This window comes from Leuresthes tenuis, unplaced genomic scaffold (assembly GCF_036924035.1).
Source record: "Leuresthes tenuis unplaced genomic scaffold, fLeuTen1.0.hap1 SCAF_10, whole genome shotgun sequence".
Taxonomy (NCBI): Eukaryota; Metazoa; Chordata; class Actinopteri; order Atheriniformes; family Atherinopsidae; genus Leuresthes; species Leuresthes tenuis.
This window is the reverse complement of record NW_027325364.1, coordinates 28,774,920-28,795,086: the sequence shown is the minus strand read 5'-3', so window position 1 is coordinate 28,795,086 and position 20,167 is coordinate 28,774,920. Positions and strand designations below refer to the sequence as shown.

The window sequence follows — 20,167 nt, the reverse complement described above, 5'->3', positions numbered from 1 at the left end:
GAGTGAGATTTGAACCTGTTTCACCCCTCCCTTCTCCTTTCCCTCAAATGCAGTCCCGTTTCCTGAATTCGATTGACTGTACCGTTTTTTTTCCTTTTATCAAGAGGGAGAAAGTACACCACAGTTCGAGACTTGGTACTAACGACGTGATGGTTGTAAATTTGGTCAATTTTTTTGGGTGCACTTTTTTTTCTTGTTGTAGTATAAGTGGACCGAGTGCTTTTAGTGGATGCGAATAAAGGCGGTGGAGAGACTTTATGTTGTTTAAGTCATAGCTTAATGTTGTAATCTGAGGCTCCCAGACAGACTTAGTGTAAACGAGACAGTACTGATCGACGGCTGAAACTGTTCCACTCTGTAAAATCAAATGTTGGTGACAGCTGTGCACTACCGCAGGTGTTTCCCATTTAGTCTTGATTAGCCCCCACGCCCGTTATTGCTGGGAGCAGCTATACAGAGGACAGACCTCATTGCATTTTTTTTTACACATTTGACTTATTCACGTTGGAACATAGTATGCTAGAAACTAACTAGTATGCATGATTTCTATGTTACATTTAAGTGCCCAAACAAACCATGCTAATGTAGGCTACGGGGAAAGCTGCGCGTGATTGGATAAAAAAAACAAAACACGGCAAATGAATAATTTCATCAATGACACGTCAGTTTTTAGTCAATTAAACAGGGTTTAGTGGCATATTTTCAAAAACAGTAATTTTTTCAGTTGTACTTTGCAGTTTGGTGTATGGCAGGAGATAGAAGCTTCTTCAGTAACTGAGCACCACCCTTCACAGTTTGCCATATAACTGCAACTAATGTCCCTTTGTAACGTCAGTTTAACCACTGAAGGTGGCGTTTCCTTTACAACACCGCTGAAGTGATGTAACAAAACTCCTTCAAATGTACAGTAACACAGTTTACTGCACTGTGGCGACTATATAACCTCAAATACAGATGCAGGCCGGGTGTGTTAATGAGGTCTGCTTTCCACCTCTGCACCTGTGCATGCTGGCTAGTTGTAGAACCTCCTCTAAGTGGAATGTAGCCCTCATTAAAAGAAAAAAAAAAAAGTAAATGCTGTATTAATTTGAGTTAATAATCAACATTTTTATAATCTTTACATTATGGTGACTGCATTTTCAAAACATTTTCAATAAAAGACTTGGGTCATGTATCATAGTTGTAAAGCAGGTTTTAATCGATTATCGTGTCTAATTTTATCTTTCTTTACCCCCACCCTCACCTCTGTGGTGGTCAGAAGTTATGGGCAGCCACATATCAGCTGCTGTTAAGAGTGGAATGCCTTTGTCAGGGTCCCTTGTGGCGGGAGAATAAGTTTCTCTACTAAGCAGTTTTGTTGTGGTCACTGAGACAGAGACTTGGTCATCCTCACAGCATCACCCCCCACCCCACACCCTTCCAATATGTCCACTGCCATCCCAGATAAAACGGTAATTTACCGTTGTCAGGCACAGAAAGTAGTTAGCCTTCTCAAAACTTAACCTCTCAACTGAAAAGTTTGATAGGAGTAATAATACGACATTGTAAAATAATGTCACCCTATGTTTGTTAGTGTGACCTTCAGAAATCCTGTGCAATACAAGCTCACTATCAACTTCCTCTCTTTAAGAACTTCGGTCAGGGGCTGTTAATGACTTTGCATAATGAGCCCCCCCCCTTTTCTCCCTCTTTTCGTTGAGTATGCTTTCTGAAAGATCTCTGTATTGTATTGAGGAGAGAGCTGGTCTCTTTTATCTAAAGAAAAAAAAACCCTTGTGGCTACAGTTTGATCAATTAAACTCCTGAAAGGAACCCCTCCCTTTCATTCCTCTGCCTGAGAGGAATATAAAGTTATCAGTCTTCCCAAGCGATATGAGGACGGAAATAAGTAGTTTGTCTATAAAAATGTCCAGGTGCTTTATCAGCGTCCCAGTGGGCCCTAAGGCCCTGACACTGTTCAGTGTGGTTTTCCTGTATTCCGGTTTCACAAGCTCCTTCTCTTCCCTCCCTCTCTCCCTGTCTACTCTGTCTCTGCCAGAGGCCCAATACTGGCTGAGTGGGGTGCACCTCAGTGGGATTGACTTGGGTTTGAGCCCCAAGTGAGGTTATCGATTTAGATCAGTGCCATGGGAGATAGGAGCTGAGTAATTCTGTAGACTTTAAACAGTGGTCAGCTGTACTGTTTGGAGGAAAATGCTGCAGGGGGAGGCTTTTGACGAGAAATCGGATAAAAATACAACCTGAATTACTACTTGAGGGTGATATCTTAATCTTCTGGTTTGGAGTCTTACTGCTTGTTGCTTTTGGATGTAAAGTGTCAAAGAGAAACACAAAATATCAGAAACTTTAATGTTTTGTATATCTATGATGGTATTCTGTTTGGTGACTCAATTTTGCTTCAGCAGGTAAAAATGCAACATGTACTGAAGTAAACGACACAAAATGAGTTCATATGAACCATTTTAGCTTAGAAGAGATCACATTTTTAACATTATTAATTACATTCGAGGCTGCATCTACAAATTTACCTTTTTGCACTAGTGCATTAGATATATGAAATTGTACAAGAAAGTACATCAAAGTGAGAAAGCCAAGTCGAAATATTTCTAATCCTTGTTTTGTACATCTTAGATCTGAAAAGTCAGATTAGCTTGGTTTGATATAACTGAGAACTGTGCTTGTACATTGCCTTCTTCTAACAGCCCGTTGCCTCTTTTACTGGATGAGTAGATGCTGATAGCGATGACAACTTTTTGTTCCATCATTGTTCACAGGAAAGTTAAAACCATAATAAAGAGAGCGATAAAGTTCCTGTTTTGCTTAAAGAGGGAAGTTAGTTCAGACATTGTCAGCTCTGCAGTTTTTCAGCTCTCAGAAGCATTTGCATTAAGGCCAGGAGATTAACCGTGTGGGTTGGGAACTGGAGAGAGTATGTTGTCTCGCTCAGGGCCCCTGATGCCAGAGTTCTAGCTTTCATCGCACGGGGTGAAAGATTTCTCCTGGACGTTTCAGTCTGTGTGGCTACAGGTGGGTGGTTCACATGTTGTAGGTGGCAGCCACAGTGGATTTCATGCAGAAACACAGAGGAGGTGGCTGTTGGCAAATTGTTTCCCAGCTGCCATTGTTCATTACTCTGTTTTTATATAGAGTAAAGCGGTTTGTCTGGTTAGATTGTATTTAGAATATTATGAGAATGTTTGTGTTTTCCAACATATCATTGAAAGTAACGCAGGTTTTTATATTAAGACTGTTTAGTGAAGCAGTGAGGAGTGGTAGTTTCTTATGGGTATTTAATACCGGTGCACATCGTTTTGTGTGTGATGTAAGTTGTCAAAAGAATATGTTGATCAAATGACTGGCTGCGTTACAGAAATTTGTGTCAGTTTCAGGCAGTGATGGCAGAATTTTGGTTAGACATGCTTCTCGGATGTTATGTGATCATTTTTTGACTGTAATCTGATAATCGCTCGAATCATAATCACTTTTGTTTGTTTATCTCATTTTAATCAATTATTTGAAAAGAAATACAGCAGATTCAGTGATGATGAATGATAGCGAGATGCAACTATGCTGAAAGTGCTTTTGTCTGTTATATGCTATCTAAAGAGGCTCTGAATGCTATAAGTAGATGCAGCAGTGCAGGCTAACATTGACAGTGTCCTAAATCATACATAATGTTTGTGAATAAGTTTAGTAAATCAATTTTAAAATGACATGTTTTCTCTCATCTCTTCCTGTTAAAGTCTTCATGTTCCGTGCATTTGTGCTGGTGTGTGGCTGCCTGCTGCAGAGCAACCTCGTGACCACAGAGGGGCATCGTGGGACTAACCGCCATGTCTTCTATGCTGTTCAAATGGAAGGAGGGATCAGAGCTGCCAGAACTCTGGCCGAGCAACACGGGCTGAAGTACATACAACAGGTCAGTGCATGTTTAAAACTGCTATTATTGCCTCCTTATATGGCCCTGCACTTTCAACATCCAGTAAGTGGGGCCTTTTTTTTTTTTTTTTTTCCTTTTCAAGAGCTGCCAATAGAGCTGACTTCCATTTCCTACTTGAGGGATATCTGACTTTGATCAAATTACAGCAGCATTTCTGAATAGTTCATATCTGATCAAAGACACCCAAATGCCATCCACACAGAGTAACAGAGTAACACACACACACATATGAGATGAGACATATGTGCTCCCAGGAAGAACTCACATGCACATATACACACCCATTTCTCTCTAGCCAACTTATCTGACTTGTGAGAAATTCCTGTATGTGGAATAAGCTCCAGCTGAATGACACTTGAGAGGGCTGAGTCTTTAACTATTTGCCCGAGTTTTAATCTGTCACGCTGAAATCTTTCCATTTGTCAGAGGACTACATGTGATTTATCCACATCAATACTCTAAAGGTTACTTTGGATGTTGAATCTGAAAGTGTGTCAGCTCCCCTAAAATGTTCTTGATTTCACAAAAAAAATTAAAGCTATGAAGCAGGTCTTGGTTAGGTGGAGCACACAGTGGAGCACAGAAGTTTTTCTTTTATAAGCGAAAGACTGGGGGGATGAGACATTTTGAAATAAACTCATTCTCGATTCTCTTGACTGGGAATCTTCATGAAAGATTCACAGTTATTCGGATTTAAAAGAGTAGAGCCCTTATGAATTTACAGCCATTCCCTCTGCGCTCTGTTATGCTCAAGATCTGGAAGGAAATCATTTATTTAACTTCTTCTTTTCAAATGTTACCCTTCCAACTCAGCACAGGTGAATGGGATAGTATACATCTATTCATTAAAGACACATTTGAAGAAATCCATTGTGACAATAGTAGATGTTTAAACAACCAGTGAGGACTATCCATACATGGATTAATGGCCTGTTTAGTTTTTAAAGAATTCAATTTAACGAGTATGATAGGTTTTATGAATTTTAACTTCTAATTTTTAATCTATGTTGATTCTGTTTATAAATAAGGTTAAAATCAGATAAAATCAAATATTGCATCACAGGTTTTAGATGTAAGCTTAAAGGTTTTAATGTAAGTGTAAAGCATGTTTTTCTCCGTACAGTCCATTCATTTTGGGATTTGAGTTATTGATACGCAACAGTAGCAGGTGTGTGTGCATTTTGATCATATTGATGACCGTTATTGGGAGTGTCCGCCGGCCTGGTGCGAGGCTTTGTGCTGCTTTTTCTCTGGGGAGTGGGGACGCAAGCTCATTGCAACCTTGGCCCTGCTGCCTCTGCTGCTGCCTCTGCTGCTGCTACTGCCTGGATTATAAATAAAACATGTCTTTGACCTTTATCAGAAGTGTATTGGACAGTCCACCCCGTCTGTCTTCCTCTCTGCCTGTCACAAACAATGCTTTTCCCTCCTTTGCTTTCTTATTCGTGCTTCGTTTAGTCCCTTTTTTATTAATACAACTTGTAAGTGCATGATTATATTATATTCTAATATATCTTGTAATGATCAAAATTATTTTTATATGTGCAATACAGTTTTTGCCAGTTACTTAAACTGCATTGCATATATACTTAAAGTTCATATTCTGGTTATACATACGTTTAAGGGTTCAGCAACAATGGAGGATTTCATAAAGGAATGAAAGAATGGGTGGAAGCATATAGAAGCCCATTGTCAAGGATATGGTATTTTACTCTGTGTTGTGCTAAGATGTCCATCCCAGCAATATCATACCCAGAGATGAGCCTCACATTCCCTGTCCCCCCCCCCCCGGTCCAATCTGCTGACTGCCTTCTCTTACCTGCCTATCGCCAGAGGCTAATGCTAAATGTCAGCCACACTGAATCATCTTTGTGAAGTCAAACCTATTTTAATTGTGTCACCTGTGATTTGCACCTCGCGTGCAGCAAATATTGTCAATCAAGAAGATGTAGAGGCTTCACACTTTGCTGTGATAAGTTTATAGTCTTGAAAACACTGAGGTGGAATGAAAAGCCTGACAAGCCCAGTGCCAGCTTGGGAGGATTGGGATGTCTGCTGGCATTCCTGCGCTAATGCCGCACAAGTGGAATGGGAATCAAATGTCTCCGTGCTGGCACTCAACATATTGTTGGTCTCTTTGATTTAGTGTAAAGCATCCAGGAAAATGTCATTGCTCCTCTCCTTTGTGCAGACTTGACATATCCATTTTGTAACTGTAGAATACAAAGGAAAAACTAAGTAGAATACCTCAGATGATGTCTTTATGCCAGACGGACAGATTTTATGACGCGTTGCTGCAGGTTTTTGCAGGTGCGTCTCTGGCAGCTGATGGACTGAAGCTTTTATTGTAGTCTTGATCATTTTAGTAGATAATTTCAACATAATTGTCAACAACTCTTTAAATTGAATAGTTAATTAACTTATTCCCAATAAGATGAGAGCCATTAAAATATAGCAAAATAGCACCATCATATTTAAGACGCCAACCACAGCTACTGTGGTTTTGTGCAATAATCACAAACTAGTAATAAATGTTCCGAAGAGATAAGAAATTACATCACTATCATAGGTGCACTTTAACACACTCTGACAAAGGAAAAAGGACCTTGATCATGATCTAAAATGGATGATTTTCTGTTTGGCTGTATGTTGGCACCCAAGAACTGCAGACTTGATTATTACGTGCCGATAAAGCTTACAGGCTTCCACACAATACAGCCGACCTAGTTTTAAGTTTCATCACATGATACCGCATTTTTTACAGGTATTATTTCTTGCTTACTTGAGAGTTTGCAAATCCGATTAAAGGCAGATTAGGTTTTATGTTTTTCTTAGCTTTTATTTCAGCTGAAATCACTGCTTCAAAGAATTAAGTTTCTACTTGTGCCTGTATGTGTATGTGCGTGTATGCAAGGTCTTAGTCTTGAACTCTGACTTCAGGAAGTCCCCAGTCTACAACCAATGGTGAAAGGCCTCCCCTTCTCTCCAGTGAGGTGGAATACTGCCGGCAGATTACCATATCATTAGCATAACATTACTGCAGCACAGCTTGGCTCACTGTCTGCAGACGTGCTATCAGCTCATCAAGAGATTCAAACCTCAATCCGCTCAATGTTTCTACCCTCTATCCCCTCTCCTCCCTCCCTCTATACACTCAAGGTGTGTTTTCCATCTGAGTAAAGAAGATGTAATTGAGGTAGAGCACTGGATTTACCAGCTAAATGAAATCACACAAATGCTTCCCGATCAGCCGGGGCCACTGTCGTACATAATTGGAAAGCTCCTTTTCAGAAACCTCGTAACATTGCACCTGGTTCAGATCAGCCTCAGATATAGCCTCAGTCACATGCTAAGCTATGTGAAGAATTCCTCTGGCTGATTGCTTCAGGATGTTGTATTTTGACCAGGTGTGTGTGAGTGTGCACATTTGGCAAAAGGGAAAAGGTTGACCTGCCACCATCTTCTCCCTCGCCCCTTCTTCACTTATTTCTGTACTGTAGGGCACTCAGGGCTGCCAAAAGGGACACCAATCCTCTAATGGTCGGGAGCGAGGGCCCATTCCATTAGTCAGGGGGCCCAGAGTTCATCACTGCTCCTCAGCTCGAGGAAGGCGGAGGAAGCAAAATGGAAGCAGGTGTTGGCCGGGGGCAATACAGAGGGCAACGCTGCACCAGCTGCATGCTGGGAAATGCAGCACTTTTTTTTTCTCCCTCATATCCACTCCTTCTCTGCCCGTTTCTATTTCCTCGTGTAGTACAGAAGACACACAGTTTGTGCACACGGCATGCACAGCTTATACACACACACACACACACACGAACACACACTGCCTCCCTATCGCCTGCTTTTGTCCCCAATTTCATTCATTCCAGGAAGCTTTTCTCCATTTTCGGTATCTCTTTCTTTCTCTCTCTCAGCCTCACACACTCATTCACTCACTCATTCACTCGCCTATCTCCATCTCTTTCATTTTCGCTCTCCCCCTTTGCTTACTGCCCGCCCCGCTCCTCCCCTCACTCCATCTTCGCACATACCTCACTTTCATTTGTAAATGGAGAGAGGACTTGACGGCGGAATATGTGGAGAAGATGTGGTTTCCCTCTCAGGTGGGAAACTCTAGTGGGACATAAAGGTAGAGGCGAGGAAGTCGAAGGGGGTGAGAGCAGAAATTATGCTACCACTCCCTCTCTCTCTCTGTGGGCTTAGATGATGTATGGCTGCAAAGGCCACATGTTGGCCGTGTGATGGATTAAAGCACTTTGTAGGAAAATTACTAAGAGCGCCTCGGCACATCCGAGTCTAGCCCTTAATAAAACTCTCTTCAATATTGAAATGGAGAGAGAGAGGGAAATACAGAGATAAAGAAGATAAAGGATAATGGTGGACAAGAGAAGGGAGTAGTGCTAAAGAACACAAACACACTCATGCACAGTGCTCTTTTATGTAATCTTGAATATTGAGAAATGACTTGGCTTCACATTACAATCTAAGAAAGTAGTGAAAGAAGACCAGATTTTAGGAGGTGAAAATTCTTACAAGTTTTGAACATTTTGTGACATGTTTTTCAGAAACTGTTGCTGTTAGGTATAGTTTTTATTGTAGTGATTTCCCTTTTCTTACTCAGTGAACTGACATAGCATTGCAAGACAGGACAGCTTATTCTGATGGGTGCCATGTTTTAATTACAGAATAGAATAATGTCCAGATTTACCAAACTTACTTTAAAAAATCTTTTTCTTTAACATTTTGTAGAAATGTTAGCTTTTGCAGTTCCATCCTATACTAATTACGTATCCTTTAAAAACCCATCAGTCCTCATATTTATCACTATAAGATGTACACTCGAACCTCTCACACCCCTCCCATTTTCATCATTGCATTTCCTGCCAATACTGTAACCAACAAGGCTTAACCGCTCACCCCATTTAGCCCCTAGCATACCCTCCACCACCCACCCCCCTTCGTGTCTCTATTTTCTGTTTCTCCATAGTTGAGCCTGTGGAGTCCACAGCCCCTGTAGGGCTGTTAGTGAACACACCAGCTGCTGTTTTCTCCATAGGGTGGACTGCATCATGCAGTTTTCACACACTGCCTCAATGACTCTTGATGTCTGTGTTTGTTTTTGTTAATCCTTCTTGCTTTTTACATCTATTCCTCCCTCCACTTGTGTTTTTCTGCCCTCTTTTTGTTGTTGTCTGTTGGAGGCTGTCAGCGGCACGCATGCAGCTCCATTGGATGCTTCATTGAGAAGACTCCAAGTCCAACTCTAAACTTCTTCCCGACTCTGTAGTACACATCAGACCTTCCAGTTAACTGGTTATAGAGTGAGTACTTGTGTTTCTAATGCTGCATCTAAGTAGAAGATGTTGGGTTAGCAGAGCAATCAGAACCTAGTGCACACTGAAGTTATTAATGGGAAATGCGAGCGACTATGCTGCATGTGTAGACAGCTGGACCGGTCAAAACAGGAGAGTACCTGTTTTGCCAAACACTGCCTGAAATGGACCACTGAGAAACATAGCTGAAGCACTTTAGATAACTCAAAGAGTAATCCAACAGTCCTGTACTGCTACTGTTTCAGTTAGTTTTTTTTCTCCTCCACTGCCAAATGCTCAACAAACTTTGACTCTGGGTTAGCACCGGGCAGGTGTACCCCGAGTTTATCACCACTTCTTACATAAAACATCTGCCTGCTGCTAGCAGGGGTTGATGTGAGCAGCGTGACTGAACCAAATTCAGCGGAGCTGCAGGCCCTAAAATCAAAGCAATGAGCTTTAAGAGGCGGAAACGGCTCTGTTGAGCTGAGGGGGACATCAAGCTGAGGTCACGTCACTTCAAGTGACTAATTTCACGATTTGCTTAGTGATTTAACCATTTGACTGCATTAAAATGTTGATAGTAGTTCTTCTCGCCCTTGTTGTTGTTATAACCAAGGATTGAGAAAATAAAACACAAGTAAAAATGTGCATGATATGCATCCTTCTTGTGTTCATTTGCTGCTGTTGTGATTAGAACTTCCTAATCAGAATTTTGATTAGGATTCTGTTTTCAAGCTCTAGCTTTACCACCCAAATATGGTCACTTTTGGCTCCAAAATGCCTAAGATTATCATGGCAGGATGTCAAATGCGAGACTGCAAAACAGATTTTCAAAATGGATTCGTAACCACACCTGCCGCCATTAATGACAAATCCTAAAATTGCAATTGTTTGAGGTAATTGTGGTCATGGCTGTCTAATCGCCATGACTTTCTTACTGTGTGACTTTCACTGTGTGAAAACATCTGGCTTAAACTACCCGAAATGCTGTGTTTTCCACATTTTCTGACTTTTCTAACTGACTAACAGAGTTTCTGCCCTTTTTAACAGCATCACCTCGCTGTGCCCGTCTTCTGCTGCGGACGTCGCACATCTACCACATGCGATTTTTATTTTTAATTTTTATTTAGAACCTTTTTATTTCCATTTAGGTGTTCATGAATATAAATGGTCATTATTCTTCATAAGGGTTATGTGATTATCAATTATTTTGTTGGGTTATTCTATCAATGCGTCATATAAATGAACAGACAAAGACAAATCATTAATTGTAATTAGCCACGTGGTAATTATTCTTCCACTGAAATTTAATATCAGCTCTACGAATGATGCCTCAGTGGCTCAATCAGCTTCTCCTGTACGGTGTGTACGTGTTTTTTTTTATTTCAGTGGAAAAAAGAAAAAAACTTTTTTATTTTGTTTTGTTATTTGTTAAGTTAGTGAAGCGTTGGAAAGTTAGTGAATAGTTCAGTGGTGTACTGATTTTTTATTTTTTTCCGCTGTCCATCCGTACAATACTTTTTTAGGTCAACAAACGAGGTCAAACAGAATGATGTGTTGGTGAAAAGCTCAAATTCTTTACAGAGAGTATTCTATATGGCAAGAGAAAGAATCTCATGTTTCCGCTGCAGATCACAGGTTAGAAGGTTATTTTGCCATCTAAATGACGGTCTATGAAATATTTAGCAGATCACTGGAGAGGTTCAGTTATGCTTAAAGTAAGCTGCTTGTATAAGTGTTTGATTATATGATCCAGTCATTTATTTTTATTTCAGTTCCAGCCCCTGTTCTTCATGGTTTTAGCTTACAGGTGTTTTGTTGTATCCTTAGTTTAATTTCTTGATGATTTAAAGAAATAATGAGAAATAACAATGGTTGATAAATGTACAGTAAACCTGATATTGAACCAGACTGTCATCAATCATAAACACTGTCCTTTGATTGCCAGCAGCAACGAAATTAAGCTAAGAAATTATCCTTTGTGGGCTTTAAAGTCCTCTTCATGAAGCTGCAGTACTGTCATGCTAATGCTTGGAGAGATTCAGTCAACAGAAAACTTGAACTTGAGGAGCCTGTTGTATGGCCCTGTCTGTCTGCTTTTACCCTTGTCCAGAGCCTGAAAGTCCAGCTAAATTGTAAAGCTGTCCTCGGGGTAAAGGAGGCGTCGAGGTAATGGACTTCGACAAATATTCAACCTTCATATGATGCTTTAGAAAAGCATCCAAAAGCTGAATAAATCATGCTGGAGTTTGCATTAGTAGTAGTAGTAAAAAGTAATCTAAAACATATATGTTATATATGTTTATATATATATATATATATATATATATATATATATATATATATATATATATATATATATATATTCTGTCCAAAAGTTTACAAAACCCCACAAAGTGAGTAATATTTGTTATTGTTGTAAGCACCAACCGGCCACATCACACATCTATCAAGACACTGTACAGTATCTGCTAAACCCATATCTCTTAACATTGGTTGATTTTTAGTACTTTTAATTCTTCATCATATGCTTTATGACCCAACTTTAACCTGAACCAAGACAAAAATACAGAGAAATGTCTATATTACTTTAAATGGTTGCCAATTTCTTAATGACATGTCTTATTTGGCTCTACCATATTGAGTAAGAGCATTGTGTGTTTCTGAAACCCGTTCCAGCTTATTGGTATTCTAAAACAGGTAGGAAATTGAAATACACACGGTCTGAATACTTTAAAAATGTTGTTATAGTATAGTGACTCTGTGATATGTGCATGCGATATGCTTGATTTGTTGTTTTATTGTCTTGAGTTATAGAATAGCAACAAATACCTTAAACTAAAGAATAATGGATGCCTAAAATTGGATGATACAAGTTAAATCTTTCCTCACATTTGAAGTTTTGAGAACGAAACCCGTTCTACTGTCTGAGTTGGCTTTTGTATTGCACAGGTGACTTCTTTAAAGGACATTTCCCCACCTTCTGCTTATTTTTGTGCTGCTGGAGTCTCACCCAACCCTAACTAGAAATGTACAGCTGGGGGAAATTAGTATAGTTGCAGCAGTCTAGTAACTAACTGTAGAACAGGCTGAGTAGGTCCTGGTCTCACTGAATTTATTTTCCATTTATGTATATACTTTTTTCTTAATTGCCAAGTAATAATTTAAACTATAAAATGTGACAAAATCGTTAAAGCTATAAATTTCATCAATAATGTAAATATTTGGTAGTTGCATCACTATTATCTGTCGTGGTTAGTACACTGAAATGCGTTGGTAAGGTGACAATTTGGATTAGAATTTTGATAAATGTTTATTAACATTATTCCCCCTCCTGCAGCGGCCTATAAAGTCCAGCCAGAAAGGATATCCCAATTCATGCCAGGCTTACTTAGTTCATTGTGCAACGATTCAAGCATACAGTGCCTCTGTGTGTGTGGGGGTGTGTTTGTGTGTGTTTGAACACTCATGATTAGTGTTCTCAGTGACTGGCTGGCTGATCGGGTTGATTTGTCCAACAGTGCTGTGTGTCAGGCAGGCTCAGCGTCCACACTGGAGAACATGAGTGAAGGAGCGGATAATTGATAGTGACAAGGCGCTCCCAGCCTTAATTGCTGCTGGTGAATTAGATTACCTTTTCAAAGTGCCTTCATTAGCAGAGGGAGAGCCATGCCAATGGTCCCCTGATTGGCTTCATATTGTTTTGCTGTGAACTTGTGCTGGCAGGGCACAAGAATATTTGTGTGTGTGTGAGTGTTTGCTTTTTATGTGTTTTGAAATTGCGCTCTAATTGCCACGTACATCTTTAATTTGTCTGTATGTGTGTATATTGTAAACATCTAGTGTCAATAATGTCAAGTTGACACATTTGTGACACATTAGTAACATATTACACAGGAAGTGTCTTGCTGTCGCTGTGTAAAAGTGTTAGCTCACCCTAAGTTTAAGAGACATTTATCGAATTTATCCCAAACACATGAATTGTGACTCTGTGTGGCAGTGTTTTTTTCTGTCTGTCCGCTTGTATGTCTACACATGAGGTCATCCGTTCCATTCATGTTGACACTATATATCAGATAGCCTGGAAAGAATATTGCTACATCAGGCACTGATGACTTGGAGTCAAAATGATTAAATTCTAGTAGTCAACGATAAAGCTCTTTGTGATTTTTACAAAACTTGTTCTTTAATTTTTAAGTTTATTCACTGACAGATTGACAATGCTTACAATACAATGATAAGTACCGTCACAGCGGTACATTAAAACTGCCTTATTCCCCTGCAGTGAAAAGGTTCAGGATTTGAACCTGTTGGTCAGCTGGGGCCTCACTGTGGGGAATTTGCATGTTCACCCTGTGCCTGTGTGGGTTTTCTCCTGCTGTTGGAAGACATGGTGATTATGAACTGGCCAAAGGTCGAGTTTATGACTCGTACTGCTAACACAAACGGAGAAAGAGATTTTGGCCAAAGATGATGGAGATGTATTTGTGTCCATCTTCCTAATTTGAGAACCAAGCCCAATCTGACAACAAACAATTTGGCTAAACCCTTTGCTATTCTCTAATGCTAGCAACACAACAGACATGTGGACACAGGTAATGGAAAGATAAGAAATAATAAAACAAATACTAGCATCCAACCTGAGCTTTGTGCTTTTCAGAGTAAAATGCCCTTGCAGGTTCCAGCTAATCTTAAATCTTTGTCATTATTTAGTTTCTACGTACCAATCCACTATGCTGAAACTAAGATGAACAATTTCTTTAAACTTGCTGGTGATGATCTTTCGAGACTTGTGTACAGGAGGAGACCTCCCAGAATATTTCTCTTTTTTCACATGCTCAGTGGATCAGCACCTTGGAGAGTACCACAGATCAGATGCTGTAACTAAGATGAATCTTGAAAAAGAAGTGTAGTAATTGAATGAGATGTGTACATATATTTTTTATGCATCATTTAAGTTTTCAATATATTTGTTTAAAATATTTCTCTGGGTTTCATTCCTAAGAGAGTTTTAGCAGTTTTATTTTTTTATATTAAAAAACGTAAATTTGAAGACTCAGACAAAACGAATCCCATTCAATCATCTTACCATGAGGAGAACACGGTGAGACACTCGACCTGTGTTTTCTGTGTATCTTCTCATTTTTCTGTGTAAGGTTAATTAAAACTGCTTTAACTGTTATACTGTAAGTATAATGGTTTTTTATATAAAGCATCTTTGAGAGATTTAAAAGCGCTGTACAAATAAAAAGTATTATTATTAATAGTAGTAAGTCATGAGCTTTTTATTACATGTTCAACGTATAAAGAATAACTAGCTGCTAAAACTAAGACGTAGCTGAAGAACTAAAAAAAAAAAAAAGCATCCATATGCACACTACTGTCTAAATGCACTTACATTCTATCCTTTTTGTCTCACTGCACTAATATCAAAGCATTAGTTTGGTAGAAAGTGATGTTGTTTTCAATGATTCCATCACCTCACTTTCTCTCAAAAACAAACCTGCTAAAAGCTACCGTAATTAAAAGGATGGAATGGATTTTGCTGGGAAGAAGCAGGAACGTAAACAAAAAGGGGGAAAAAAAAAGATTAGCACACCATGCAAATATGGTGACATGAACATTTTCTTCCAAAAAACTAGTTTTCTGCCAAACCTAAAACTTCAAAACCTAACCCACTATTCGTCCCCTCCAGCACCAGTTTCAGCTTCAACAGTCCTTCCTCATCCTATTTCCATATCTGTCTTCAGTCACTGCTCCAGCATAAGCCCCCAAGAACCCCCATTCCTAAAAAACACACACAGGCATCCCCATCTTCGTCTCATGCTTCATTCCCACCCCAGCCAGCCTGCAGCCCCCTGCCGAGTTAAATGGAGTGTGCTGGTGTCAGGGGAGTCGTGTGCTCAGTTCAGTTCAGCTCAGCTCAGCTGGGCTGCCAGTGTTATAAACTTGGTGTGTGATTATTGTCAGAGCCTGACTCCTCCACCCAGGACGTCTGCGCTGATGGGTACTATGTCACCGGGTACAGTGAGCCGTGGTGGGAGGGATGAGGGAGCAGAGGAGGGATGAAAACTAAGGCAGGGAAAGGGAAGAGAATTGTTGTTGATAGGGGAAAAGAATAAAGATAGCAGGGATTGAGAGAGGATAGAAAGGATTGAAGAAGGGGAAGGGGAGCAAGAGGGAAGAGAGAATCATCAAATGAAAGAAAAAGCTAAGCTGAGCAAGGAAAGATGGATGTACATCTTTTGCAGCTGACAAAGACAAGGGATGACACATAGGGAGTGATATAAAGAAGAGACAAGAATAATGTACTGGGAGACGAAAGAAAGGCAGCAGGGAAATCAGCACTGGAGAGAAAAAGAAGAGGAGACGGGGAGCGTGGATAGAAAGAAAGCCAAGCAAAGAAATTAGAGAGAAATTTTTCAAGCGAGTGCTGTGATTGTTTTCTCTCTCTCTTTCTGCCTCACTCTAAACGGTCGGGATGTGGCCTGTATCTGCCGGCAAGAAGGAACTCAATTTGGGACAATTTACTCGGCAGTCTCAGCTCTGATGCACCTCAGGGACAGAGAATAGAGAGAATGAAAGTGAAGGAAGATAGAATCAGCAAGCCACACACACGCACACACACCCACATACACACCCACATACACACACAACGTGCGCCTGGCACACAATTGCTGCCGAGTAGATTTCACTTAGTTAGTTCTAACTCTCCCAGGCGGTCAATACGATTGAGTTTATAAGGCTTGGAAATGAAAAACCTAGGATAAGGTTAGATAAACTCTGTGCTATTTGCTTTCAGCCCACCTCTCTCAGAAAAACCCACACAAGACACATGGCCGAGGGGGTACGATGAAATCGGTTAGTGCAAAGGGTCATATGTATGATTAAGACTGAATACGTTGTGTGTTTTGACCCTCTGTACCTGCTGTGATGTCTCTGTATTGATGAATATAAATGCATTTCTTTTTCTCTTCTCACATTGTTATCATAATCTGAAGTTTAAAGGGCATAGTATTTTGACATTTATTTATTCTTTTTAATGAAAAACAGTCAGCTAAGCAAAAGCTACGCGTCCTGCAGCTCTTTATGTCTTTAGAGTTCAGGGTTTTATGATCTGACAGCACGTTCTTCTTCCATTCTGGCAGGTTGGTTGCCTGGAGGGTCTGTACACCCTGAGAGACAGAAGGGGGCGCCCCGACAGAGCCACCTTTGAGGAAAGACTCGGGACTGCAGCAGGGGTAAGTGTCTCTAACTGGTCCAATAAATACAGTAAATACTTGGCTGAAAAAAAGAATATCATTCTTGAATTGGGAGGACACGGGGAGGTGGTGAGTGGGGGTGTGACTCGTGCTGTCTGTGTAGCGCAGCGGGAAATGGATTTGTAACTACGACAAATCAGAGCGTTCAGCTATTTAGACATGACTGTTTGATACATTCAACATGACCATGTCATGGGGAATTCATACTCTAATTTTACCCAGCATGTATATGCAAATAGAAGTGCATTTGACTGGTGTTGCTGTTTTAATCAGGGTTTTTTGTTGATTAGCAAGAGGGAAGCAAAAGTAAAAGAACAACAACAAAAAAAGAGAAACAGAGTCATGTGGTGAGTGATGGTTAAAAGTTATTTTCGTTGATTTGTTCACTCGTGTTCCTTGTTCCACCCACTAGCATTTTGTACCACCCTCACTTGCAACCTTGAGAAAACCATTCTGCATCACCCTTTGAGAACACAATGCAGCCTCCTGACCAGGCTTCAGTTGCTAGGGAAACCGTCACCCTCTGAGACATCCTGTGACAGCACAGGGTGAAGGAGGCGGGATGAGTGGAACGGTTGGAGACGTGGCTTTGGCCCTGTCCATTCTCCAGGGTGCATCAGACCTCTGGCCCTTACAAAACCCATCCCCTTTAGTCACACACACACACACACACACACACACACACACACACAACACTCGTCCACTTGCACACAGATAGAAACACACAAACCAAAAGAAAAAAATCAAACAAAGAAAATGGAGGAAACTATTCTAACCTCTCTGATTTAGAGATATTACAGAAATCAGTGTGCATGTGATTAATTGGAGTAATTTATTCACAGTCTCCAGTGACTCCATGTATGGTTTATGATTTCATTAAACTGTAACTTTAATTACTTTTCTACTTTCGTAACTTTAGGTGAAAATGAATTTACATCTCTGAAATGTCCCACTTTTTCTAATGAGTCGTACATTTGATGGATTGCACAAATAATGTTTTGGGAAAATGAACCTTTGAAAATTTTACACATTGGTTTTTCAAAGTGTCTTTATGTTAAAGGCTTTTCTTTAGATTTCTTGTTTTATACAGATAAATCCTCTTTAGTTTTGAGACTAGAAAAAAATACTACCAGTCTCAAAACAATTTTTTTTCAAAGGTTTTTTGTTTTTTTTCCTAACTTGAAAGCAGTCGGTGTTGGTGTATGGGGGGCGGTTATATTGGGTTATCTGTTGTCAAACCAATTACAATATGTTAGCTACAGGAGCTGGCTTTCTGCCAGAGCCTTAGATATACTTCATCCTCCCACCTCTGAGCTGTCTATGCAAACCTGTCAGCTGCTCTTGCTCTTTGGATCACACACTGTACTTTCAACACTTATCAATTACTACCTCATGCAAAGTGTAGTAGACTGAAAGGTTGAAACATACTTGGTTTTAGCTTCATGCTGCTGAGACTGATCTCTGGGGTTAGGTGTCTCTAGTTAGAGAGATGTTGTAAAACACTGCTGAGATGGAACACAAGCCTTTTTCATATATCAGCTGCGCTTTATAAAAGCAAAAAAGATGTCCTTGTCATACACACGTACCAAACGGAGGAGGCTCAGCCCTGCTTCTCTGCGTCCTTACACACATAAAGCCAGCGTTGCAAAATCAACTGAGTAACAACAGCACTGTTGGCTAGAGTGACGAGTTTTTCTATGCTGGCTTGTTTAAGCAAACACAAGGCAGGCCTGGTTTGCTTTTTACCACCAGCTGATCCACAGAGACGTATCATGAGCAAATCAAATTTGAACCCCAGTCCACCCCTGCACTTTGACACATAACGCACAAAGCTGCATCAGTTCCGGTTTCAAAAGGCAAATGTGAAAGAGGTAAGTGTTTTGCTCCTTTACGCGAACACCAGAAGAAGTCAGAGGTGCATTTCATACTACAGTTCATGTAGTCATGTTGGATCGACTCCACTTATGGGCTATAACTAACCAGCTGTTGATTGACCTTATCTCAGAGACATTTTAAAAGGAAGAGTTTGTTTGAAATTTGGAATGATAAAACCCTGTTTTGTTTTTTTAACATTGGAAGAGATGTCCATTCTTTGCACCCAACAATGAAAAGTTAAAATCAGAAACGAACAAGTTCACATATAAACTTTAAAGGTCAGACATTTCCTGACACTGCATTTATCTCTTGCTTGGTACAGAAATCCTTTTGAATTACTATGTTGATGCTTTCATTTAAAACAGCCACCAACCGAGACCCATTAGCAGTAATATGTTTGAATATTGTGTGCTGTTGTTACTGAAGACGTGTAACTGTGGCAAATAAAGGATGCATCTTAAACTATAACAGACCACTGTCCATCACAGTTAGAGCAAAACACTATCCACTCGTCTAAATAAAGCACATTCTTCAAAGTGAATTATTTAATTTGGATTAAAAAATGAGCGTGACACCCTTCCGTACAGTAGAACTGAGGCTCACATTTTGAGAGTTCAGCTAGAACAACCTATAGTTCACAGCATAGACAGACACTGGAAGTCAATGGTGGTTTCTCAGAGGAGGATGAGGTTTTTCCACCTTGTTATCCCGGGCGATGCAACCCTCTGTCAGCATGGCAACAGTCGACTGTTGTATTAATCACTCTGCTAATGACATAATTAGCAAAGCGGGGGAAGAGCAGTGCAACATAAACATGTAAGGGTTCAGGGAAAAGACGCAGACATGAGGTCCACATATGCACTTTCAGTCAGCTGACATATCTCTGTCACAAAGAAACAGCATGATAAGTTTGTAGTCATATCTTAGGGTTTCTCTCCTTACGCTCTAGATCTTGTTTACTTGAAACATTTCCTCCATTTCCTGACTCTGATTCAAATTGTCCTAACTACCATACCTCTTGCAGTGTCTCATACAGACAAGCACGTCTCTGACGGAACTCTGCTTTGACCTTTTACAAAATGTCTCAGGTACTAGCCCCCTGCCAGTTTCTGACATACACATATTGGCCCCTGCTGGTGCATTACACACACACTTAATACACACGTACAGTAAATCTCTGTTTGCAGTATCTGCCACTATTGTGGTTTGAATTATTTAACCCCCCCATCTTTTGTTAAGTTTGTTTTGTTAATCTAACTGCAGATGAACTTCATTGAGGCACAACTCAATTTGACAGCGGCAGGCCTCTCAGCACAGAGAAAAGTCAAACAGGAAGTGATGTGAAGATTTCATTTTATGAAGAGGATCTAAGGATAAGTCAAGGCTGGGTTAGCTTTTAAATTATATATATGCTATAATGTTTATAGTACATGGTAAAGGCTTTACCATGCAACAGACAGAGGATCATATTCCAGCTCAGTTTAAGTAGTGCTTACCTCACCAGAGTGTCTTTAATGACAGGTAACCCTTTTTTTTATTTTTATGAAACTGTAAAGTAGATCAAGCTCAGTGGAGCTAGTTAAACACTAGTGCGTTAAGAGACACACCACGGAGTGATACTTGACCCATCTTTGTTTGACCATACACTTGAAGGCAAATTTGCAATAAAAGTTGTCTGCTGAATACTGAAAATGATGCAAAAGAAAAGTCAATATGGCTGCCAAAACGGTTTGTTTTAACAGCACGTGTGGTTTTAAACAAATCTATAAGGT

The 20,167-nt window shown here is 40.1% G+C and overlaps 1 protein-coding gene across 1 annotated transcript in view; it reads left to right on the top strand.

The window, feature by feature from the left end:
- The first annotated feature begins 1,905 nt into the window (after positions 1 to 1,905).
- Positions 1,906 to 20,167, top strand: part of LOC140316986 (furin-like protease kpc-1) — a 154,662-nt gene continuing 136,400 nt past the window's right edge. Inside the window, exons 1-4 of the mRNA XM_072395066.1 lie at positions 1,906 to 2,099; positions 2,876 to 3,027; positions 3,744 to 3,919; positions 16,407 to 16,499. Coding sequence (XP_072251167.1) covers positions 1,906 to 2,099; positions 2,876 to 3,027; positions 3,744 to 3,919; positions 16,407 to 16,499 — 615 coding nt within the window. The remainder of the gene's footprint in view (positions 2,100 to 2,875; positions 3,028 to 3,743; positions 3,920 to 16,406; positions 16,500 to 20,167) is intronic.